At 46.1% G+C, this 26,232-nt stretch overlaps 1 protein-coding gene across 7 annotated transcripts in view; it reads left to right on the forward strand.

Annotated features, from left to right (window-relative positions):
- GARNL3 (GTPase activating Rap/RanGAP domain like 3) overlaps positions 1-26,232 on the forward strand; it is a 142,974-nt gene that overhangs the window by 48,822 nt on the left and 67,920 nt on the right. For all 7 annotated transcript variants that reach the window (XM_032865905.1, XM_032865906.1, XM_032865903.1 and 4 more), the window contains one exon: positions 13,271-13,345. In XM_032865905.1, coding sequence (XP_032721796.1) covers positions 13,271-13,345 — 75 coding nt within the window. The remainder of the gene's footprint in view (positions 1-13,270; positions 13,346-26,232) is intronic.

Genomic DNA, 26,232 nt, shown 5'->3' on the forward strand with positions numbered 1-26,232 from the left:
TAATTAAAGCAGTGACTTTGGTTTCCTTTATGTGTAAAGAAAAGGATTGTATGCTTTTTGGCCTCAGCTTTTTAATGGTCTACTGTAGTTATCGCTGCGGCGCTGTCTTTCAAAATATAATCTCAAACCGCATTTGCTCGAGAGATGTGAAGACTTTTTAATTACTCTGGAAGTACCTTTCAGCCACTGTCTGAAGTCTGTGTTTGATCCCTGGGATAGTTCCACAATTTCCCTTCTGAATTCCTCCTTTGGATGCTTCCTGTTCTTCTTCACTGAAGAAACCCCAGAGAAGAGCCTGCTCTTGCCAAGGTCACAAAGACGTTATCGCTACCAAATCCGCTCCTAATCGTCACCTTCCAGGCCCAGTGTGCAGCACAGGCCCAGTGAACGCCTTCTCTGGGGTTTGTGCCTCGGCTCCCTTACTCTACCCCCTCAGCTTCTTTACGGATTCCCTCTCTTCCACCCAGTCCTCACATTTTGAGGCTCCTCAGGGTTCTGTCTCAGACACTCTGTTCATGCTACACGCTCCTTCTTGGTGATCTCTCCTACCCTGTGGCTTCAGTTACTGCCTTCAGATGGTGACTCACGCGTCCTTGTATTCTTCCCAGATCTCTAGAACCATCTGCCTGGGTACCCACTGGATGTCTCTCCTGGGAAAACCTGTGGGCGGCTGAACCTCAGCGTGCCCCGAACTGAACTCAGGTCGTCCCTCCTCCCGACCCCAAACCACTGAAGGAATGGCGCTACCTTCTTTTCAGTTGCGAATTCCAGAAACCAGGAAATCTCCCATACCCCACATCCAGTCTCCTAGCAAACCCTGTTGGATTTATGCCCTAGACAGCTTTCATGGCTAGATTGCTCTCTATTTCACAGGGTTGGGCACATACAATGCCAGACAGCCTTTTGAGAGGTGGGGAGATAGATACACACGTACGCATGTATGTATATGTGTATATGTGTATGTATGTGCATGGTAATATGTATGTGTACATGTGTGTATACTAACTCAAATTCCACACCCACCTGATGAGGTATTACTACCCCCATTTTACTAGAGAGATAACTAAAGTTCAGAGAGATTAGTAACTTGTTCAGGGTAGAACTTGTCCCCCCAGCTTATCCCAGTAGGTTCTGTTTACCAAGAAGTTCTGTTATCTTGCTGTGTGACGGCCTCTTCCAATGCCCTTCAAACTTTATTGTTCATAAAAGTCACTTGAGGAGTTTGTTTAAACTTCAGGCCCTGACTCATTATGTCTGGGGTAGGCTGAATGGTGTACAGTTTTTACAAGCTTCCATAATGGAAGTTACTTTAAGGTCTTTACATGGTTTACATTTGATCTGTTAAGGAGACAGGAAAAAGAAAAGCAGGAGTGTTTGCTTCTGTGTACTCGCTTCTTAGTGTGACATTTATGTCATTTCCTCCTTCCCTGAGCTTCTGGCACTTCATCTTGTCTCCCTGACATCTCGAAGCTTCCGTTCCACCAGTTTTAATAAGATTACATCCAGGTTGTCAGAATGCTCAGCTGTAATTAACCTGAGTCTGGGGGCTTTGATTTCCTTAATGCCATAAAGATTTCTTTCCCAAATACTCAGCTCTGTCAACATCATCTTGATGTTTTCAAACAAACAACTTCAGCATCTCTCCCTTGTTTATGGAATAAAGAAAGAAACTGTTTAGCCTGACATTGAAGGCTTTCACACAGCCTCTCTCCAGCGTGTCTTTGGAACCTTTGCTTATATGGCCTGTGATCCATCCCAACATGCCTTTACCCACCATTACCCAGGCCCCTGGGGCCTCTTTATGGCTCTCTTTCCTTCTGAAATACCTTCTTGAAATAGGTGTCTCTTTTCCAAGCAGCCTTACCTGATCCCCCAATGGGAAAGTCATCTTTTACCTGTTAGAACCCTCCATTTCTTGGGGCACCTGGGTAGTTCAGTCAGTTAAGTGACTCTTGATTTCGGCCCAGGTCATGATCTCAGGGTCATGAGATCGAGCCCTGTGTGGAGCCTGCCTAGGATTCTCCCTCTCCCCTCTCCATCTCCCCTCTGCCTCTGCCTTTTGCCCCCCTGCCCACCTCCACCTCTCACTCTCTCACTCGCTCTCTCACAAAAATTTTAAAAAGAACCCCAGTTCCCTTGCCTTTCTCTGTGGCACCTGTTGTATTTTACACTGTGATTAGTTGTGGGCATTTCACCTTTTCTAGACAGCAGGGCTCATGCTTCTTTCATTGTGGTTGTGTCTCCAGTGGCATTAGCTCACACCCAGAGGTCCACGTACTAGCTTAAAGATCGGTTTTGCTAAAAATCTAGTGTCTGATAAATTTTTTTCTTCTTAGATTTTTTTATTTTGCTTCCCAGTCTTTGTGTGTGTGTGTGTGTGTGCATGTGTGTGCATGCCAGCACACTTCTAAATATACTCCTCTGATTATAAAGGGAATGCATGTTCATCATAGAAAATTTGAAATATACTGAAAAACACAGGAAAATTAAATTAATCTGTAATCCTACCACCTAGAGGTAATCACTGTTAAGATTTACTGTATGTCCCCTTAGAAATTAAATTTATATACAAAGTGGGTTTGTATATTTTATTGGTATCTTTACTTTAAAACAAAGTTTAATCTTTCTGAAGATGCTCTTCCACAAATAACTTTTTCCTCCTCCCATCCAAATGCCTTTCTCCCTTGTATCTGATGCCATTGGCTGTGACCTCCAGAACCAATACCGCAGGGTCCTTGTCCTGGAGTTCTGGGGAAGTGAAGGTATCTGTTCTCAGTCATTACAGATCTGAGACTCCAGAGTAATGGCTTCCACAAGAATAACTTGGCTGGTTTTAAAGCTTCCAAATGATCACCTTTTTCTCTTAAAACTGTACAAATTCTGATCCGATACTATATTCATTTCATAGGCCTGCAGTCACAAATGGCAACAAACTGGATAGCTTAGAACAACAGAAATGGATTCTTTCTCAGTTCTGGAGGCTGGAAGTCCAAAATCAACATGACCACAGGCCATGCTCCTTCTCAGAAGGTTCTAGGGAAAAATCATTCCTTGCTTCTTCCTGCTGCCTGCAATCTTGGCCATCCTTCAGGCTTGTCGCCAGCTCATTCTGGGCTCATTCCAAGGCCTTCTTCCCTACATCTCGGGGTCTGCAACCCTCTCTCGTCTCTTGTGAAGACACCAGCCATTGGATTTCAGTCCCACCCAAATCCAGTATGACCTCATCTTAACTTATTCAATCATATTATATGACCTGAGTCATATCTTACCCTCTTTGCAAATAAGGACAGGTTCTGAGATTCCGGATAGACGTAAATTTGTGGGGACACCATTCAACCCAGTGTGGTTAGCTTGAAACCCTGGGGAGTTTATTTTCTTTCTTGATGACCTTTCCTGCCTGGATTTTTCTAAGATCTTCTTCTTCTTTTTTTTTTTTCTTTTTAAAATATTTTATTTATTTATTTGACAGACAGAGATCACAAGTAGGCAGAGAAGCAGACAGGGAGAGAGGAGGAAGCAGGCTCCCTGATGAGCAGAGAGCCCAATGCGGGGCTCGATTCCAGGACCCTGGGATCATGACCCAAGCCGAAGGCAGAGGCTTTAACCCACTGAGCCACCCAGGCGCCCCTCTCAGGTCTTCTTCATTCTTTTATTTTAAAGTTTCCTGTAACTTCTCCATGTGTTTCTTTTTTCATTAATTTTGCCTAAAACATTGCATTTCCTTGATTCTTAGTCTCTAGTCTTTTTTTTTTAAGATTTTTATTTATTTATTTGTCAGAGAGAGAGAGTAAGAGAGCATGCACAAGCAGGGGGAGAGGCAGACAGAGGGAGAAGCAGGCTCCCCACCAAGCAAGGAGCCCATGCGGGACTCGATTCCATGACCCTGGGATCGTGACCTGAGCCAAAGGCAGAGGCTTAACCAGCTGAGCCACCCAGGCACCCCTTAGTCTCTGTCTTATGTCAGGGATGAATATTGTCTTCTGCTGTGTCTTTGATTATTGTTCATTTCCCCCTCCACACACAAACAGTAAGAAAGGTCTTTTTCTGTCCTTTATAACTGTCTTTTCTCTCTCATTGTTTTCGTTTCATTTAGTTCCTTTTCATTGTGGGGAAGCCTCTTAAATAAAGAGTATATTTACTGTTGCTGTTTTCTACAATGAACATTTTGCTTCCCATCAACAGGGATGTTAATCCTGCATTTGCGTTTTTTGGTCCTCTTTTTTTTAACCCTTTCCCCAAACTTTATATACCTGATGCAAAGCTCATGTCTTCTGTCTTACTGAGGACAACAACTACTTTTCTGAAATTTTATTTTGGTTTCAGAGTAAAAACATGGTGTGCTTTCCTTTCTAGTTTCCAAGACCATCTGTGGCAATTTTTTTTTCATAGCTCCCATGTTGGATTGTTTTGCTTTGTTTTGTTTTTAATAAAATCTTCAAATAAAAACAAAGAGCTGTTTGGACCTTGTATTTTTCAACAGACAGAATATATGACTGGCCATCAGCTCTCATTGTCCTTTTGGGTGCTGTAGCTTCTCTGAGCTGACGAGCTGAATGGCCAGTGGTTGTGCAGAGCTCCCTGATCAATGTCGAGTGTCTAGCTGGTGTTTATCTTGTAAGCTCTGCTGGAGGGAGATACGATGTTCTCCACACTTGGCTTTGGCTGCTCTGAACCAGTGGTGGCTCCAGAATTTATATGTACAGCAGGGGCTGGGGTGGGGGGAGGGGGACAGATAGCAGTCTGGTTGGAAGAGGAGTATGGAAGTAACGTATGCTCAACTCTTTACCTAAGCTTGAGAAAATGGTATCTGTGTGGATTAAAGAATATAATGGAGATGATCATGAGACTGAAGTTTTCCCCGCCCCAGTCACCCTTGGGCATCGTGGCAAAACTGTATGTGCTCCCCGGGAAGCCCTGTTCCAGGACTCCTCTCGTCTTTCTCCCTACCTGGAGTGCCAATATGGCGGCAGCTACCTCAAAATGCAGCACCCACGCCGTGTAAGGATGACTCCTGGTATCTTATTGTCATTCTTCATATAGATCCAACGTCTCTCAGCCAAGATAAGACCGCGGTGGGACAGATAAAATGCCCTCCAGCTTCCTGTGCTGACCACAGAATTGTTCTGTGTCAGGCAACAATGTCAGTGACCAAATGTGTTTCTCCATTCTTCTCCATCGGCCCTAGAATAAGTAGAAAATGTCCTGAAATCTTGGCCAGAGGATGGGCAGTCTTCCTTTGGACTCATGAGTTGTCTTCTTTTGTGCTGAATCCTCACAGGTATTTTATGGGGAAGCTGAGCATCAGGGACTGACAGTGAGATGTTATTTTAATGAGGAAACCAAGACAGATAGGTTTTGAAGGACTGTACTCATCCCAACGGGTCTCACGCTTCTTGGTGAAACAGGTGGAGAGGCCGTCATCTCTCTGAAGAAAGGGTGTATCTGTGTGACTGACAAGCCAGGGCCAAGGTGGGAGACTTAATGGAACGTGAGAAAGGAATTCAGGAGAAAGGACCCAGTCTAGCCAGGGTCAAGTAGCCTGAGTCTGCTGCCGGCTAGTCTCGTCTTTGAACACAGAAGGAAAAGAGAGGTAATGTCTTTGGTAGCAAGCAGGTGGTTGAGGCTGGGGCTTGAGGCAGGGGGCACGAGGACAGGTTGGCAGGACAGGAGACCTGTGTGTTGGGGAATGCAGCATTGACGTAACCCACCATAGGCCCCAGCCCGAACCAAGCCCTAAAATGCCAAAGTGGGTCACAAGCCAGTTCTGTGACAACCGAGCTCTGCCGGTGCAGGGGAGCGCGCATGGGCGACAAAGCCATGAAGTAAGTGAGGTCATCGGATTTGAGAAAGCAGAGCACGTGTGCTCAAGACAGCAGGTGACTCGCTGTGACAGACGCTGCGTTTACTGAGGATGGTCACCAGGGAGGATGATGGCACTAAAGAGTCTGAGCCCGGATCTGAGGCCTTGGTGGTTTTCCTTCAGTCAACATCCGCCATCCCGGCTGGACCAACCCCGATGCTCCAGTGCCCCAGCCCATGAGGCTTTTCCCTGGCCCTTGGCACAGGCAGAGCAGGATCAGGGGAAGAGAGGGAGGAAGAGAGCGTCTCCAGCGCCCACCCCACTCCTTGCCTCTCCTGCAGGCAGCGACAGTGCACCAGGAGGGACCAGGACACAGGCCCAGGAGCTGCATCTCCAGTCAAAGGATGCCTCATTCTGCCCAGCTTTAGGCCCATCGACCCCAGCTCCAAGCCATTTTTTTTTCCTTTCTTTTTGCTGAAACTTGGTTAACACACAGTGTCATATTCATTTCAGGTGCACAAAATACCGATTCTGCAATTGTTTTGAATGGAAACATTTATACTTTCTTTCATCCCGTCTGAGCAGTGCCTTCGAAGTCAGGTGTGTGTGTCTGGGTGGGTGTATGTGTGTCTGTGATTTGCATAGACAGTCTCAGATGGGTCTTCTGGACTCGTATTTGTGGTTTAAAAAAAAAAAATCTTATGTTGGAAATCATTTCTCAAAGGCCCTGTACACCTTCCAGAATAAATTTCATTACAGCAATGGAAGCTTCTCCACGCCCCCCCCCCACCTGCCCCCCGGCAGAGTTTGTCTCTTCAGCCTCTGACCTCCCCCAGCACCCGGTTCTTGCTACTGTTACGACGTTTAACCAGATTGTGCGATGATTTATCTGTTTATATGTTTGTTTCTCTCCCACCAGGCTCCGGCTCCTCCAGGGCAACGATCAAGCTGCATTTGTCTTTCTAAGTCCAGCAGTTAGTATGGGCCCTGAAAAATAGGTTCTCGTGAACGTTTGCTAGAGAGACAAATGTTTAAGCAGAGCTTCCAAGCATTTAAATTCAGCATTAAAAGGTTCAATCAGAGGCGCCTGGGTGGCTCAGTGGGTTAAAGCCTCTGCCTTTGGCTCAGGTCATGGTCTCAGGGTCCTGGGATCGAGCCCTGCATCGGGCTCTCTGTTCAGTGGGGAGCTTGCTTCCTCCTCTCTCCCTGCCTGCCTCTTTGACTACTTGTAATCTCTGTCTACCAAATAAATAAATAAAATCTTTTTTTAAAAATTTCAATCATACTAAGTCTAATAATCAGAGCATTTTATATTCATCATTTGTTACTAGTATTCATATATGTTGTCATGACATTTATTGAGTATTCCCTATGTCCAGGCACTGTTCTGGGCTCATTACATATTTTATATTATTGAATGTTCTCCACGAGCCTGGAAGTGGCTACAATCATTGTCCCTATTTTAGAGACAAAAAAAGGCATCATTTAGGAGGAAAAATTAAATGATTTGCCCAAGCTTACATGACTACTAAGTATAGAACTGAAATCTGAACCTAAACAATTGGGTGCCAAAATCCACACTCAGAACCACTTGTTGTAAAGAAAGGAGATGGGGAAGGGAGGGTGTAGAAATTTGAAATATTATTTTTCTAAGATGTACCTTATATTAACTTTTTGAGATTTTTTTTCCCAGGTTAAACTACTGTTTCTGTGATGTATGTACCTGACTGTGACCTCTGTAGAGTGCCTGGTAACAGAGGTCACAGGGAATCCTAGCACTGCTTTAGAAAGGAAACAGACACCAGCCCAAAGAAACAAAGCAATTAAGTACAAAGAGAAAAAGCCTTTTTAAAAAAAAAAATTATGTATTCATATTAACTTAGGAAATATTCTCACTTAAATTGCCAATAATATTAAATGAATAATACTCTTATTTACAGTAGTTAATGAATAACATTTTATGCTTCCTGTTTCTTCTTTTAAATTAATTTGTTAAATCATACAACTGAATATAATTGCTTGGATAGTACTTTTTCCAGAAATAAAACATCTGATGCATTGAACACAGCTTAGTGTTAAATGAATCCATTTACACTTTGGCTGAGTTTGGACCAACACCTCTACTCAAGATGTGAAATTACCATGAATTTCCACCGTTTATAGTGTATTTAACAGTTTGATCGCGGTCTCCCAGCACCGCCTCCACGTCCAGCCTCTCTCAGTTCCACCCGACTGCGCTTTCTGTGACGATGGAAATTTGGGATTTGTGCTGTCCTGCCGAGTAGCCACATGACAGCGTTGAGCACCTGCATGTCAGTAGTGCTACTGAGGAACTGAGTGGGGTTTTTTAATTTGATTGTAAGTAACGTAAAATTTATTTATTTATTTATTTATTTATTTATTTATTGACAGATCACAAGTAGGCAGAGAGACAGACGTGGCGGGGGGTGGGGAGCAGCCTTCCTGCCGAGCAGAGAGCCCGATGTGGGGCTCGATCCCAGGTCTCTGAGATCATGACCTGAGCCGAAGGCAGAGGCTTAACCCACTGAGCCACCCAGGTGCCCCAGTAACGTAAAATTTAAATGGGCCTCATGGCCGCGGCCCCCAACAGTGGGGAAACTTCTGAAGGAATCCCTCACGGGTCAAATAATCATTTGTTTCGCCTCGTCTCTTCTTTCTCTCTCTCTCTATCCGACCGTCTTCCTCAGCACCGCCCTTCCTTTGGTGTATGACTGAATCAGAGAGGTCAGACAAGAGGAAGGAAAAGAAAAGAAAAACCCTGCCCTCTTTTCTCAGTATTACTGATGTGATGCTTATGTGAACGCCCTGTCTGTGCACTTCTGCATCAAAACAAGTGCCAAAGGATTCTGCTGCTCTCTTCTTGGAGGGAACGCCCCTCGGCTGCCTCCCTGTGAGTGAGCGGGCTGTCCTGTGGGGATGGGGCCCTTGCCTCCTTGGGGGCGCCCCCCCCACCCCACCAGCCCAGCCAGGGCCCCCTCTGTGTGGCCGCGTTCTCACTACCGCCCCAGTTCTACAAGCAGTTACTGGTACTTTAGGTTTCTTTCTCTTCGGAAGCCAGTTTTCATTATGTATATTTCCTGGAAAATGTCCATTTTGTGGAAGGTTCTGATAACGCTTGCACTATCTCAAGAAGCATTGTCATGCTTTAAAAAAATCACCTCTTCGTAGGTATGTTTTCCTTATTATCACTCTGTGTTCGTGTTTGTCCTTCGCTTTTTAAAATCAGACTTGCTGGTGATTTCTTGAAAGTGTTTATTGATTGTACTGTCTTTTTGAATCTATAATTTCTGCTCTGATCTTTTATTGATTACTTGCCCTTCCTTTCCTTGGGAGTTGTGCACTTCATTTTTGGTATCTCCTAGAGGAAAAGTTGAGGCACCTTCCCCATCTAAAGGGCCTCGCTCGCCACATGCCACCCAGGATTTGGACCCACCTTCAAGGGGAGAGAATTAAGTCAAACAGCCACTTTAAGGGAAACGGGTCTGGCCATGTGTCCAGGGCATTCCGTCCCCATAGAAGATGGGGTCCATATCACACTGGCAGGGCTGGGCCACAGGGCTTCTAGATTATGTGGTATTAGACGTTCAGATAGGTGCTAGTAGACATTATTTCATTCCTGAGTCAAATCTTCCAACAAAGGAGAGAGTTTCGATTTTCTGTAGCTGTAATTGGCCAGATCACAGGTATGAGAAATAATAGAAAATTACCGACAGAAACAGCTTCTCTTCTGCATTAAAAGGATTTTTTTCCTGTGTTGTTATTCTTCTCATCCCCAAGTTCACCAGAGCACTATCTCCTCTCACATCGGCTGGTGTGCTGGTCCTCTGCAGGCCGCAGCCAGCATGGTGCCTGGTGCTTTACGTAGCCAGCTGCCCGAACCGGCTGTGAGGGGGAGCCCTGGGACTGCCATTCGGTCAGCCGGTACCAGGTCACTCTGCCAGCATGACCGGCGAGTCCCCTGCCCAGCGCCGGCCCTAACCCCCATGCTCACCTCAGGCAGGCCCTATTGGCAGTCGCCCATGGTATTAGCCGGATGTGCTGGGTCTGATTCTGTTACCAGCAGCCCGACTTGCCCTTGCACGTGGTGATTCGCTTGTCGTTCCTGCATGGTAGACCCGGCAGGATGTCCTTGAAATTTCTTGCGTGAGTCATGAACCTCTGGTTTCCAGGGCTGTGTAGATCTTTTTTTTATTTTTTTATTTTTTTTATTTTTTAATTAAAGATTTTCAGGGCTGTGTAGATCTTACCCCCAGTTTCATATTCCTTTGGTCATGTCGGTAGGAATTAGGCCTTGATTTAGTCACAGATTTCTTATTCGGTAAGCATGTAGTGGACGTCTATACTGTGTCAGACAGGGTCCTTCATTCTGGGGTTGCGGTGGTGAGAAAAACAAGCCATCAGGGTCTCCGTGGGGCTTATCATTGGGGCGCGGGGGAGCACAGAAGGAGAAGCAGCATGAATCCCGTAGACACACAAAGAAACGTAAATCACAGCTCCCAGGAGCCCTGAGGTCGGCGAAGTCCCCTGCAGTAGAGAGGGCAGTGAACGTGGAGGAGGAGTTCTTTAGGGGAAGATGGGAGAGGGCCTTCCGAGCAAGGGAGTCCCCTGCACTCTGGGCCCCTGGTGGGAAGGAGCAGGGTGCTGGGACAGATGTGGGACTGTGGGACACTCAAATTTGTAGCTTGCCGAAATTGCCCGGCGGTGTGTGGATCGGGTCGGAGATGGTGGATGGGTTCTTGCTCAGCCTGGTGTAGGAGGCAGGTGCGTTCATCTGGGTGAAAGACGACAGTGACATGGGTACAGACAGTGGTGGCGGAGATGGTAAAGGTTCTGAGGGTCAAACATGTCAGCCTGAAGCCCAAGTTCCATGCCTGTGGGCTTAAGATCAGAGGGAGCCAAATTCCTTCTAGCTATCAGATCATTAAATGTGTTCTTCCTTTCTGCTTCTTGAACCTTTGAAGCAAAAGAAGCAATTAACTTCTTGTTCTAATCTCACCACAGGAAAGGGCTTTATTGCCTCTGCCTGGCTGTGTCTGGAATGTAGTGGTGGAGATTTTATTTTTGTTCAGTGAATGAATGAGTGAATCAGTGAATGACTGTCAGCTCTCCTCCCAGGCCTTTGAGTCCTGGTTGAAATTAGCTATAATGAATCCACCAACCTCTAATTCAGGGAAGCACATGTCCCCCTGTCTCTTTATACACCTGTGTCACGTGTATAATTGATGGCAGGTCTCTTTTCTCTCTAGATGGGATCTCAGAACACTTCTCCCAAAGCCCTTGAGGCAGCCTACGCCAAGAACACTTGACTTGAAACCTATTTGCTATAACCTGTATTTTAATATTTTAACAGACAATGAGTAGAAGCTCACAAGCAAAGAGGAAACTGACACTGAGTCCTCTGTGCTTCCCCCATGATAATGGCAATGACCCCAGGAGACCTTCATTCATCTTGTTCTTGTATTTGAGAATTGGCCTCTCTAAACTAGGAAACAGTCCACCAGACCTCACTTCTGACATCGACTGCAGAGTACAGGGTTCCCCGGGGCCGCTCTCAGGTTCAATAATTTGCTAGAAGGAGACTCACAGATTATAGTGAAAGCTGTTAGGCTCACTTACGCTTTATTACAGCAAAAGGATACAGATTAAGATCAGCCAAGGGAACGGGCGCATAGAACAGAGGCCAGGAGAGTTCGAAATGCAGAGCTTCCCAGTTGTCCTCTCCCAGTGGGCTCACGGACAGAACTAAACCCTCCTGTCAGTGACGTGTGACGGTATATGGACTGGGACAGCTCACCTGAGCCTTCGTATCCAGATCCGATACCGTGTAACCCAGAGTACCCCTTGCCCACAGGTCAGGTGTTTCTCCTGTGTGGCTCAAAGACCCCGGTAAACAGACACTCATGCAGGACATTCCCAGGGCTTGGAGGTGACTTCTCAGGAGCCAAGGGCAAAGGTCAGAGCTCTCCGGGGCGGGGCTAAATTCTTTACCACACAGCCTCTGTTGCTCATCTTTGGTTTACGAACTATGTAATAATCTGATGCCATAAACAGCTAAACATATACGTAACAATATTTTTATTTGTTTTTAGAAATGATTTTGCAGGATAAAATTTAGGTTGAAAACCTGGGCCTTTTCATGGACATTCCACAGAGGACCATTAGGTGGGGCAGTGTTTAGGTGAGGGTGATGGGTTTCTGAAGTCCAGCTGCCTGTGTTCACATCCCAGGCCTCCCAGGTACTAACTAGGATATGACCATGGCTGATTATTTTACCTTCCTCTGCCTCAGTTTCCTTATTGGTAGATGAGAACAATGATGGTACCCACCCGTGTTGCTATTTTGCGAGTTAAATAGAGAATGTTTGTGAAGACCAGAACGGTGCACGGCTTCTAGAAGCGCTCAGTAAATATTACATACTATTATTTCTATATTTATCGTGAAAAAGATTTATCTGCCTTTTGCAAATAGTTTTCCTTGGGAAGGTTTGTAGAGTTTCCCAGTGGTTTTTCCATTTTCACACTTCCATATCTCTGACCACGAGTGAAAATAGGAGATAATCATCTTTCTTAAGAAATCGTGTTATCTTTTTTACCAGGTAAGTCTTGAGTTAGAAAGGTAGGAAATGTCTTCCCCCAGGGCAAGCACATTCGAAAGAGTCTGGGAAATGGAAATGCTTGGCAGATCTTGGCTACAAATTGTGGGCAGATTTAAAGGTTAAAAAAAGACATGTCATTTTCCCAAGTTTCTACTGAGAAATCTAGGAGATTTGGGAGAAAATAAGTTAAATCTCGAGTCAGTAATTTTAGGACTGATGCGCGAGTCCCTCTCTCCCTCATCTCATCCTACCAGTGAGCTCCTTGAAGACTGTCTATTTGCAAGCATCGTGTTGCCAGAGCTCAGAGCCTGCCTGCCTTGGAAGGGGCTAATTGGCCTTTTGGAGACCATTTAAAACTGAATGAAGCACAAGAGCTTTCTGTGACGTTAGCAGAACCTTGAGCTCGTGCCAGCAATTAATTGTTTTTCAGGCTTTCCTGTGAAGACGGCCGAACTTGAGACTTGGCTTTCAGTTTTGCCATCTGTGAGCTGCCCTTGTCCACGTGTGACGCGTATTAAGATTGTTTTTCCAGGGAGCATTGCTTTGTCATTTCTCGGGATTGGAATAGGTTCACATTTAGATTTTATTGAAAACGTTCACATGCATATTTGATGCTCTTGGTTTCCTACTCTCGTGGGTTAGGGGGCCGTCACTCCGCAGCTTCCTGAAGACTGTGGAGACCAACCGTGTGAGGCCTTGGCGGACAGAGCTTCAGAAAGATCCATTAGCTTCTGGGCTGGGCCCTCCAGCTGTCGTTCCTTGGATTTGGCTGACATAGGACAGATACAGACAGACAGAAGAGGCTTTGCCCATGGTGGCCCAGCTCCCTAACTGATTGCTCTCTTGTCCCCTAGCTTATTTCCAGTGATGCTGATGGCGCCATCCAAAGGGCCGGAAGATTCAGAGTGGAAAATGGCTCTTCAGATGAGGTAAGGGAGCCCCCCCACCAGCCTCCAACCCCCCCTCTATTGTCACCAAGCACATGATTATAGCACCTGGGTTACAGCACTGAACAGTTGGTGATGCTCATTACTGCACAAGACTTGCCTAAGTGCAGATTGGGAAGGGCTCAGTGGAACTCTTCAGAGCCTCACCGGAAGCAGACATGAAGGGAAAATGCCATTGTTCTCTGTATGGAAGGTGCTATTAATAGGGTGAGGGGGTGTACCCTTTCAAAGATCTATAGTAAAGCCCGGGACATTAAGGTGGTCCGCCAGCTGTGGGACCAAAGAAGAATTCACAGCCGGGTCACCCTTTGTGGGGGGTCCCAGAAGCCCAGCTCTCCCCCTCTGCCAAGCTGCTCAGCTCAGCATCGCCCTACAAGCAACACAGGGTCCAGGAGAGAGATGTAAAAGTTACTATAATTACCAAATGTCATCTTTATCCAGGGAAGACACCAGGAAAGGTGTCTGCCCACCATCCTTGGGCCCAAGCCCTCTTTCAGGGGTCTCCCAGTCTTCCCTGCTGCCGGCCGCAGGGACTCAGCTTGCTTGTGTTTCTTCTTCAGACTTCCACTGCCCATCCTGCCCCTTGAGGTCTACCCCACAAACTGCAGAGTGTGGTGTGAGCCCCGGTGTTTTCCATCTCTGTTACCTACCTCCCTGAGAGGTAGGCTGTCAGAGTGCTTTAGCACCCCTGCCCCAACTTTGGAATCAAACAGGCCTGGGTTCAAGTTTTCACTCCCCCATCTCCTAGCTATATGATCCTGGGCAAGTAATAGCCCAGCCTTTCTGAGCCTTGGTTTCTTCATCTATAAGATGGATAGTGTCTCAGGATTATTAGAAGGAATCAGTGAATCAAGCTTGTAAAGCGTTCAGCACTGTGCCCGCCATATTGTTAGCAGTCAGGAAGTGACAACAGGAAGTGACGATGGCGGGTTTGTTAACATAACTACTGCCATATTGCCAGCCTTGCTTTCCCGACCACCTCCTTGATCAGATTCCTGAGGAAGGACTATGGGTTTAACTTGAAAGTCCATAGCATTTGGAAGTCATTTCTCATCTTCAGCTTTGGCCTTCACTTCCCATACCCAGACATGGGACCTTTGCCATTGCTCTGTGAGGTGCAAGGAGGCCGTCCGTCCCATGTTAGGGTGGACTCCTGAAGAGGTGCCCACGTACTTCTCATCCACAGTGATATCAACTGAGCCACATAGGAGAAGGATGTCCCTGGGGAATTTGCTTCTGAATCTTGGAAACAGCCCTCCCCAAATGGCCCAGCTCCTGAAATGAGATGGTCTTAGCACCACAGACTCGGGCAGCCCGCTGTGTGCCAGGAGCTAAGCCAGGAGCAGAAACACTGAGGCCTCATTTTCCAGTGCTCAGGAAGGTAGTAGCCACCGTGCTGAGTTTCTACTTTGAGAACCTTAAGTGCCAGGGGCCCCAGAGGTTGCCCTGCCTCCAGACATCTTTGTGCTCCCCAAATTTTTGTAAACCTTTAGCCCAGCCTGAACCGAGCAAAGTGTGCTAGACTTCCCCAACGCCATGTAAGCAAAGCTCTGCCCCCTGCTGGAACCGGTGTCAGGAGGAGAGCCACCCTTCCTAAGAAAGACCTAAATATGGTCCTAGGATCCCCGAACTCCCCTCACCCGGCTGTGTCCCCTGGCCCTGCCCCATCCCAAAGGACATGTTCTGGACCTGGTCAGGGATTAGAACTCGCCTCTGGATGATCATGGGCAGGCGTGGCTCTAGAGTCAGACCACCTGGGTTCAGATGGCGAGTCTACAGTGTACCAGCACGGTGACCGTGGGCAGCACTTAACATCTCTGAAACCATTCGGTGGAGTTATTGATTTCACAAATCACTGTGGTCTGTTGTGTCCAAAACCCAGTCCTGTCTCAGATTGCCTCTCTGGGAAAGACGATACCGAGGCTCAAACGCTGTTTTCAATTATGTCTACCAGAGCCACCGAGCGTGCATGCTTGGCTGGAGCACGGTGGCTGTGTTTTACATCAGTGGTCTTCCACTAAAAGCCTGCGGCCAGTGTTAATGTACACCCTGATAAAAGACCCGAGTGCATGTGAGACTCAGAGGGAAACCAACCCAGATTGCTCGGAGTCCGTTAAAGCCATCCGTGCACTAGAAGGCACCGTATTTGTAGCTGCTTAAAATTTTCAGGCGCATGAAGAGACAGATTGCGAAGTAATTTCATTACTGGGTTATTTCTCCTTTTGTTATTGCATTTTAACTCTGTTCTTTATACAGTACGGATCCTAGACCCTCATCAAATCCACGATTTGCAAAAATTCTCCCCCATTCCGCAGATCGCTTTTTCACTTTCTTGATTGTGTCCTTTGCAGCACAGACGTTTTAAAATGTAATGATATCTCATCTACCTCGCTTTTCTTTTCTCTGCTCATGCTTTTCGTGTCATTTCTAAGAAGCACTGCCTAGTTCAAGGTGGCTCAGTCCCTTCTTACACTTACTGTTCCATGGAAGACAGTGTCGGATTTGCCTTGCTTTCTTTCGATACAGTCAGGATAATGGTGTTACCGTCTGTAGCAGATCACTTCACTGTGTGACGTAGCGGGGGCTCTGCCGTGTGATTTCACCGGGTAGCGACCTACTGTGTGTCCCTCTGTGCGTGGCCACCGAACAGGTGCAGGTATTGTTCTTGAAAATGAATTTTTAGGATTAATAGGAGGCCCAGGTTGAGTCTCCTTTTGGTAGGGCGTGTTAGATCATGAGTTAAAATAAATGCCTATTGGGTCTTTTTCTCAGTTCCTGACACTGAGCGTCCCAAACCTGTGAATTTCCTAAGTGCAGAGAGTGATCAGTGTGTCTTTTGTCATGTTAATGAAGTGACTTGGGAAACCCCTCAGGATGGGGGCTGGTCACCAGAGAAACCTCCCATACAGTTATAGGGTGTGAACTTTCTTTTCCACCCCTGACCTCCAACCCTGGGGAGAAGAGAAGAGCCGAAGATTGAGTTCAGTTGTCAGTGGCCAATGAGTTAATAAAACACAATTTCATCGATGATTTAATCAATCAAAGCCTTCCTAAAAACCCACAGGTTGGGGGATCAGAGAGCTTCTGGTTTGGGGAACTCGGGGAGATTTGGGGAGCTCCACACCTTTCCCCATGCTTTGCCCTGTGCCTCCTTTCCTGAGTTATATCCTTTTATAATAAATCTAGTTAATAGTTAATCCAGTAATCTAGTTAGTAAAATGTTCCTCTTGAGTCCTGTAAGACACTCTAGCGAATTAATTGAAACCAAGGAGGGGGTCATTGGAGCCTCCGATCTATAGCTGGTTGGTCAGAAGCACAGGTGGGATGAGCCCTTCACTTGTGGGACCCAAGGCTGTCTTCAGGTAGATGGTGTCAGAACGGATTTGAATTTCAGAACCCCCAGCTGCTGAGAAATGCTTGTTGATGTGGGGAGAAAACACATATTGGAATTGATGTCAGAATCGGAGGGAGGGCTTGCACATTCTCTTGCCAGACACAGTAAACTAAATTCCCAGCGTGAGACTTTTCAAACCGCCCTGGTGATGCAGAGCAGAGCTGCGTGTTTCTGTGAAGGCTGGCTTGCGGGCACAACACCTCAGAGACACTCCCTGCTCAGCTCTCCTGGGCACTGACAACCTTCCCTATAGCCTCTGAGGTCCAGGGGGTCTCTTTGGGTTCCCCTTTTCCTTGAATGTGTTTCCTTGAACATGGGGCCCTTTTGGAGCTCCGGCATAATGGGGGAGGGTCTCCTATTACACTGACCTGCTTCAGCGGGTCTGGGGCTTTGATGCTTTGCCCTCTGGCCCCAGGAAGCCACCAAAACTCAAGTTTAGTTTCACCCAGACCGACAAATATCCTCAAGCTGAAAAAGATGGCCATGGTCCCCCTACCCCTCTGGGTTCCCACTTGCCTCTGTTTGGGCTGCCATTTCTGGACTACCTCATGAGCACAACAAGGGCTTTTAAGGAGATGATTTGAATATTTTTCGAGCAGTTTGAGTTTTTGCCACAGGAGGGTTAGTTGAATAACCCAGCCCACCATTACCAACAACAAAAGTTGTATCAGGAGCGTCTTATCCCGTAACGCGTCATGTCATTCATTTAGCTCTCATTCGTCGGATCCTTCCTCGGTGCCAACTAGTCTGTGCACTGGTGATGTAGGGGGTGGGTAGGATTGCTGAGCTTCCCGCCTGGTGCCCTCGCAGACTGGTGAGTCAGTGAACAGGTGCACAATAGCTAGGCAGAAAGCAAGTGTTGGCAAGTACTATGGGGAAACCAGATCGGGGTGTGGTACCAAGTGAGAGGGAGAGCCCCACTTCACTGCAACGGTCAAACAGGGCCTCTGCAGGGATGCCACAGTGAGCCCGAGGCCTCTGAGCTGTGCTTCTCAGACCACCAGGGGTAAAGGACCCACTTTTTAATTTCTGATCTGTTGCAGAACTCAGTGTGGTCCTACTGTGAACCCCCAGCCCACAGCACCCCTTCACGGAATGCCCCCTCAAATGGTGTAACACCCCGTTTAAAGAAATGAACCCCCTGAGCGTGATTTCGGTCGCACGATCATGTCAAAATGCTTGTAAAGAGTCCTCAATGCGTCTCCGTTGTTGTCCACGTCATCACTGAGCGGGAAGAAGCCTGCAGATGAGCGCCCGTCCGTCCGCATTTCTCACTGCCTCGGAGGTCATCTAGGCCAGTCCCCCACCCAAGGCGAGAGCCCCTGCACCAGCTTCGCCCCAGTCAGCTCATCGGTCACTGCTCGAATGTTTCGGCAGGAATGGGGAACTTGCTCCCTACTTGATAGGTCGCTTTCCTCCGGACAGTGGCCAAGTGTCCTACGATTCAGTTAGGACATAAATACCCGAGTTAGCCCCGTAAGACGACCCTCATTTCAGACACCAGTTGCAAGTATCAGGTCACCAGGTCACCCACACTTCTGTCCCACTTGGTTGTAAGGTCAGGCTTTCCCACAGCACCCCCCACCCCAGGTTTAATAATTGGCTAAAATGACTCATAGAATTTAGGAAGGCCCTTCACTTGCTCTCCCGTCTACTACAAAGGATACAACTCAGGAACAGCCAGACGGGAGAGATGCCCAGAGCAGGGTTTTGGGGGACGAGGGCAGACACAGAGCTCCCATGCCCCCGCTGGGGGGACCACCCTCCCAGCACCTTCTTGTGTTCACCAAAGCGTGATGGAGCAAATCATTGGCCATTAACAAATAAATCGGTCTGCAGTCCCCCCTCTCCTACAGGGTTCACCGTGGGGCTGAAAGGTACAAGCTTCTGATCAAGGCTTGGGCTTCCTAGCAAGCGGCCCCTTCCTGAAGCTCTGGAGAGACCCAGCAAGGGCCCCTCGTTAGAACAAAAGGCACTCCTGTCCCCCTCATCACTCAGGACATCCCCAGGGTTCTTTTTATTGGGCAGAATTCATCTGTCTCTATTTTCCACTCAGAGTTGCTATTTACATTTTCTGTAAGGCTTTGCCCTCCTCGCCATGGTGGGCCTCCAGCGTTCCAGGACATGTGCTGCTTTCTTCCTAAGATGTGGACTCCGTTCCACTCATTGTCGTCCTCACTGCTGCTCCTGGGCCACATGGGAGGTTGTTGATGTTAAGCTGAAGTGGTCAGAACTACATTCGGGGCTCCAGGTACACCCCACACAGGGACGGGGGGAGTAGGCTCGTCCCTTTCCTTGCCAGGCACATTGTCTTTTTACAAAGCCAGTGATTCATTACGGACCTTAGATGATGCTGCCCCTTGCCCCAGTCTTCTTCACGATGTAGTGGAGACAATTTTGGAGTCAAACAAACTTGGGTTCGGGCCTCCCTCTATCACTTACCAGTTTATGACTCAACTTCTTGGAACCTCAGTCTCCAGACAGGTGAAATGGGTGCGGATTCCTGCTTTGTAGCACCTGGCCTTCTCCTTCCTGTACTTAGGCACTTTGAATTCATCCCCAAATGTAGGATTTTCCGTTGTCCATACTAAATTTAATCTCATCAGTGTGTCCCTGATAGCTAATTGTCAAGAGGTGTTTTTTTTTTTTTTGACATCTTGATTCTGTCACCTGTCCTATTAGCTAACCCACTGAGAAGCTTTACATTACCTTCCAATGTGCTTCCCCTGCCATCTGTGTACTCACTCAGATTATTAATTAAAATGAGTGTGACCCCCGGGTGGTTCACTGGAGACCTCCCTTACAGCTCACTTGTATGTACCAATTAGTATATTGTGGAGCAGAGGGACAGTCTTTCAGCTTTTTATAAATCAATCTTCCTTCGTGTGGGAGGATTCTCTTATACACTGTTGGGGGATATGCAAACGAGGACAATCTTTTGGAAGGATAATTAGCAATAATTAAAAATGCGCACACCATTTGGCCAGTAGTTCTACTGCTAGAATGTGTATTGTAACGTTATTTTAAATAGGGAAAAAAAAAAAAAACCCACCTGGAAACAATTTTGGTTTCCATCAGTAAAGGAGTAATTACATAAATTACATAAATTATGATACATTTATACAATAAAATGCTTAGTAGCTATTAGAAAGAATGAGGCAGTAGTATATGTAATACCACAGAAAGATGTTTAGGGCCCAGTTAGACCTAAAAGCAAGTTCCAGAATGATTAGGATATATCATGCATTTCCTTAACAGACAAAAAGGTAAATAAGTTTGTCAGTATGCAAGAAAGTTTCCAAAAGGATACATAAGAATTAAGCAGTAATTGCTTCTAGAGAATGGAAATGGCAGGTCAGGAAAGACGTCAGAGAACCTTGACTTGCCATAGCAGCTCCTTCTATGCCATTTACAGATGTTACATATCTCTACTCAACTGTAGTATTTAATTTTTCTAAAAACCTGCATAGTCACTAAAAAGAACAAGGTAAATCTAAATGTACTGACATAGAAATATTTCCAAGATAATTTCTATTTTTAAAAATTTTACTTATTTAATCTCTACATCCACCATGGGGTTCGAACTCACGACCCTGAGATCAAGAGTTGTGTGCTCTTCTGACTGAGCCAGCCAGGCACCCCCTAAGATATTTTCTTTAGTGGAAAAAATCAAGTTTCAGTGTAATAGCTCCACTAGCCTCCCATTTATGAAAATAAATTCTATGTGGATACACATACGTGTTTGTTACATATGTATATGTATATGTGGACATGGATGTGAACTTAACATTGTATGCACAAATGTAGACAGCAAACACACCTTTGTAAATGCATACAAAGGTCTGAGACTATCCACACCAACCTGGTAGAATGGTTATCAAAGGCAAAGGATGTGGACAGGGACATGGAGGACGGAAAGAGACAGATTTTACTTTGTGTGTGGTTTCACTTTTTCAACCAGCTTATATTTATTTGCATTTGCAATTCAGAAGTCTTTAGTGTGTTTTTTTAAAAATCCATCTTCTTTATTGCCAGCATTCTCTCAGCAATTTAAACCTAGAAACTGAAGTAAAGTCCGTTTAAATGCGTTCTCTCATTAATTGGGCTCACTCTGGAACAGACTCTGAGAACTCCCAGGTGTTATATAAAACTAGGGATCTCATCTGCAGTTCAAGTTCATGGTGCAGATTCCCTGCTTCAAGTCCAACACTAGCAAACATTCAGATAAAATGAGGGTGTTATATGTAGATTTTGATTACATTCTCCTCAAAATATCTTGGCCAGATTCGTTCAGTCCTCCCCTTCACATCCCACAAGTATAAATGGAGTAACAAGATAAAATAAGATCAGATAAGATAGGATAAAATAAAATAAGATAAAATAAAATAAAAAGACAGTGGCTCAGTCGCTTAAGCGTCCCACTCTTGGCTTGGGCTCAGGTCATGATCTCAGGCTTCATGCTTAGCAGGAAGTCTGTTTCTCCCTCTTCTCCTCCCCACGCTCACTCTCCCTCTCAAATAAATCTTTTTTTAAATAACATTTTATTCATTTATTTGTCAGAGAGAAAGTACACAAGCAGGGGGAGCAGCAGGCAGTGGGAGAAGCAGGCTCCCTGCTGAGCAAGGAGCCCCATGTGGGACTCAATCCCAGGGCTCTGGGATCCTGATCTGACCTGAAGGCAGATGCTTAACCGACTGAGCTGCACAGGCGCCCCTCAAATAAATAAAATCTTAAAAAAGAAAAAAAAATGACAATGAAGGCAACAAGGAGCTTTTGTGGGCTTTGGAATTTGATGTCGGAATGATTCAGGATTTCTTAGTCTCGGGCCTCATTTAACACTGTGGCATGTTCAGGCATATCTGCAGCTTGGAAAATTTTAAGTTTATTACTCTTCATAATATCTTTTAGCAAATGTTTATCTAAAAGGGCATAAAACACCTATGAGCATTCGCAGCATCAATCTTTAGTTGTTTGGCAGATGTGTCCATCACGGTATTTCCTCCAAACTTGCTTGTTGATGTCAAATAAAGTGTTCCTGGTGTTACTGTCACCTTAAATGTTGTAGACAAAGTTTTTGTATCCCTGAAACCCTCTGTAAAATAGATCTTACTTAAAAGACTTAAGGTTGGGGCGCCTGGGTGGCTCAGTCAGTTGAGCGACTGCCTTCGGCTCAGGTCATGATCCCAGGGTCTTGGGATCAAGGCCTGCATCGGGCTCCCTGCTCAGTGGGGAGCCTGCTTCTCCCTCTCCCTCTTCTGCTCCCCCTGCTTGTACCCTCCCTCTCTGTCAAATAAATAAATAAAATCTTAAAAAAAAAAAAAGACTTAAGGTTTATTCCAAAATTAAAGCCACAGTTAGGCACTACTATGCCCACTCCAGAACCACTAAAAGGAAAATGCCTGAAACACTAAGAGCTGGTCAGAGGACAGGAAATCACTAGAACTCTGCACATCTTGCTAATAGTGTAAGCTGGTGCATCGTCTTTGGAAGGTTAGCAATATCTACTAGAACTGAAGTCTGCCTCCTCTGGTCCCAGGCAGCAGCAATGAGTGCTCATGGCCACCAAAAGACAGATACAAGACTGTTCACATGACTTTATTCTTAACGACACCAAACTGAAGACAGCCCGTATGTCCATCAGCCAGAGGATGCATACATACACCGGGGACTAGCCACACGGCAGTGGGAGAGAGTGAGCTTGTTACATCCCCAACACGGATGAACGTCATAGACATGGTGCCAAAGGACAGACGAGACTCAAACAAATACACACGCTAGGATTTCATTTCTTTGAAGTTCAAGAGCAAGTAAAATGAATTGTGGTGATAGAAGTCAGAGCAATGGTTACTTTTCACAGTATGACTGGGTACCTTCAGAGCATTGAAGATATTTTCTGTCTTGATCCAGGGAGTGGTTCCACGGGTGTCTACATATTTTAAAAATCATTTACTATTCACTCAAGATTTGGGCCCTTTTCTGTCTGCTTCTGGTACTTACCATCAGAAACCAGAGATCATCTTTGGACTCGCTCTGGCCCGTGCGGTCTTGGGCAGAGGGTGCTTTTGTTGTTTTTTGCTTTAGTCTCCTTTCTTTGTCGGTTCCTGCATATGTTCGTGTCTTTACACCTCATCGTATGTGATTTTAACAAGGGACATGAAGTGTCTCACTCTGCGAGACTAACAACCTTTTTGGTGTTGGGTTCCCCCCCCCCATTTTAATTAAGGATTCAGTGAAGGCAAAAGTTAAGTAGTTAGCTTTTTGATGATTAAAAAAAACACAAACACCTCATAATTGACACTTTATACTTGATAGAGATTTGGGGCATGCCACCGGCCAGAGTCCTGTCTGTGACTCTGAGACGCTCCTCCCATGTTACTCCATCCTGCGGTTGCTAGTGTTCAGAGCTCTGGGAGGGGAGAAGGCAGATTCGGTGCTTCAGAAGATCTAGAATGTGGGGGCCAGCTTTTACATCCGTTGACCCCCTTGGCAATCTCTGAAGCCTGTAGACCCCTTCTCAGAATGTTTTTGAATGCGAAAAACAGAATACACGGGATTACAAAGGAAAACAGTATGTTGAAATATATCAGGGGGTGGCTCAGCTAGTTAAAGCATCCGACTCTTGATTTCAGCTCAGGTCATGATCTCAGGGTCATGAGATCGAGTCCTGCATCAGGCTTACGCTCCGCTTGGAGCCTGCTTAAGATTATCTCCCTCCCTCCCCCACCCCTCCATGCTCTGTCTAAAAAACAGAAAAGAGATAGTTATCAGAAACTTAACCCACTGAGCCACCCAGGCGCCCCAGATGGATTTTTTTAATCCTGACTTATGATACAGTAATATATATCCTTTTTTATCAGTACATTAAATAACAAATCCAGCAGCAGGACTTACAACTATTACAGTTTTGAACCAGTAAGATTGTAAACAGTGTTCAAGATATCTGCAGCCACTACAGTGGGTTCTGAAAATATCTGTGATTTGTGCATGTGTGCATGCGTGTGTGTGTGCGCGTGTGTGCGTGCACATGTGTACGTGTGTGTGACATGGTTATCAGGCTGTTCTACTGTATTTCTGTTTTGTTGCTGTTGTTGTTTTGACCGACATTTGTGGTTGAAAGAAACATTTTTTTAAAGATTTTATTTATTTATTTTTTAAGATTTTATTTATTTATTTGACAGAGACACAGCGAGAGAGGGAACACAAGCAGGGGGAGTGGGAGAGGGAGAAGCAGACTCCCCCCGAACAGGAAGCCCAGTGTGGGGCTCGATCCCAGGAATCTGGGATCATGACCTGAGCCGAAGGCAGACGCTTAACGACTGAGTCACTCAGACGCCCCGAGATTTTTTTTTTTTAAAGATTTTATTTATTTATTTAACAGACAGAGATCCAAGTAGGCAGAGAGGCAGGCAGAGAGGAAGGGAAGCAGACTCCCCACTGAGCAGAGAGCCCGATGCGGGGCTCGATCCCAGGACCCTGAGATCATGACCCGAGCTGAAGGCAGAGGCATTAACCCACTGAGCCACCCAGGCACCCCCCCGCCCCGCCCCAAGATTTTATTTTTAAGTTATCTCTGCAATCAGCATAGGGCTCAAACTTACAACCCTGAGATCAGGAGTCTCATGCTCTACTGATTGAGACAACAGTTGACCCAAGAAACACTACATTTTTGTTAGGAGTTAGGGAAATCAAGTTTTTTTTTTTTTTTTTCTTTACCCACATTCATGCCCTCCCTGCCTTCTTTTAGAACCCCTGGCATAGAGGTGCCTGGGTGGCTTAGTCATTAATCGTCTGCCTTTGGCTCTGGTCCTGATCACAGGGTCCTGGGATCAAGCCCCACATCAGGCTCCCTACTGAGCGGGAAGCCTGCTTCTCCCTCTCCCATTCCCCCTGCTTGTGTTCTCTCTCTTGCTGTGTCTCTCTGTCAAATAAATAAAATCTTTTTTTTTTTAAGATTTTATCTATTTATTTGACAGACAGAGATCACATGTAGGCAGAGAGGCAGGCAGAGGGAGGGGGGAAGCAGGCTCCCCACTGAGCAGAGAGCCTGATACAGGGCTCAATCCCAGAACCCTGGGATCATGACCTGAGCCAAAGGCAGAGGCTTTAACCCACTGAGCCACCCAGGCGCCCCAAATAATAAAATCTTAAAAAAAAAAGAACAGCTGGCATAGAGCATTGCTTCTCAAAGTTGAGTGTTCTTCCTAGTCACCTGGGATGCTTGTGAAACTACAGATTCTTGGGCCACGCCCACAGATCCTGAAGAATCTGAAATGGTCCCAGGGTAATATTTTAACAAATCTAGAAACACAAAGCCAAGACCTAGTGCTGTGCCATCAAGTCTGGGAAGCTCCAGAGGCCCAAGTTCCTGGTTCCTTTAGAGTCTCCTCTCCAGGCTCTGCTGATGGTGTCTAGGATCTCAGGCCTTGGGACAATGGCACCAACCACAGTGACATCTGCTGGTAAAGGCCAGGTGCCTGAGCCGGACACCCCTTGTGTCTGGTCAGCTGATGCCTGAGGCTGGCTGGTGGGCCCCGAGGTCATGCCGCAGCTGCACGCAGCCCCGTGGCGTAGTGGACTGTGGATGGGCATTGCCAGTGGTTTATGATTATAAAGTGAATACCATTGACAATGAATCATCCAGAAATTCTACAGGAAGCAAAATCCAATTATTATGTGCTCTTCTTGAGTCACACCAAAAGGTCAAAACTGAGAGGCAACATCTTGAACAGGGGATCAACATTAACGTCCCCAGTGAGGAGCAGATAGATGTCTTGAAGTACAGTAAGCTGGGAAGGACAAGCCCCCCCTTGTGTAGCCTTCTGACCAGGCACGCGTGCCCTGCCCCTCATCGTGGGGCAACATCAGACAAACCCAGAATGAGTCAAGCTAGACTTTAAAAAAGAAGAGGGGAGGTGTGTGCCGTATTCTTTAAAAACGTCAGTGTTGTAAAAGGCAGAGTCTGTGGAATGTTGCAGAAGAAGGGAATTTAGAGACCCGACAAACCCATCATCCTGCACTCAAAAGGGAAAATACTTTAAATGACGTTTTAAAGTCAATTCACAAGAGTGGTATGCAGATGGTTGATTAGAGGTACCCTATCGTGTTAAATTCGTATAAGTTGGTAAAGCTATATTGTGGTTATGTAAGAAGATCTATTCTTGGGAAATACACACTGAGGCACTTAGGGATAAAGTGTTGTTATTTGTGCATCTTAGTCTTAAATGGTTCAGAAAAAATTATGTGTGTGTGTGTGTGTGTGTGCGCAAAGGAATAAATGGGATAAAATATTCGCAGTAGGTAAATCTGTTAAAGGGTATACAGATGCTCTGTGCAGTCCCACTCCCACAACTTTTATGTAAGCTCAAAATTATTTCCAAATTAAAAAATATGTACATCGGGGCACCTGGGTGGCTCAGTGGGTTAAGCCTCTGCCTTCAGCTCGGGTCATGGTCTCAGGGCCCTGGGATCGAGTCCC

Source organism: Lontra canadensis, unplaced genomic scaffold, assembly GCF_010015895.1.
Source record: "Lontra canadensis isolate GAN:19392208 unplaced genomic scaffold, GSC_riverotter_1.0 scaffold30, whole genome shotgun sequence".
In the NCBI taxonomy this organism is placed as follows: domain Eukaryota; kingdom Metazoa; phylum Chordata; class Mammalia; order Carnivora; family Mustelidae; genus Lontra; species Lontra canadensis.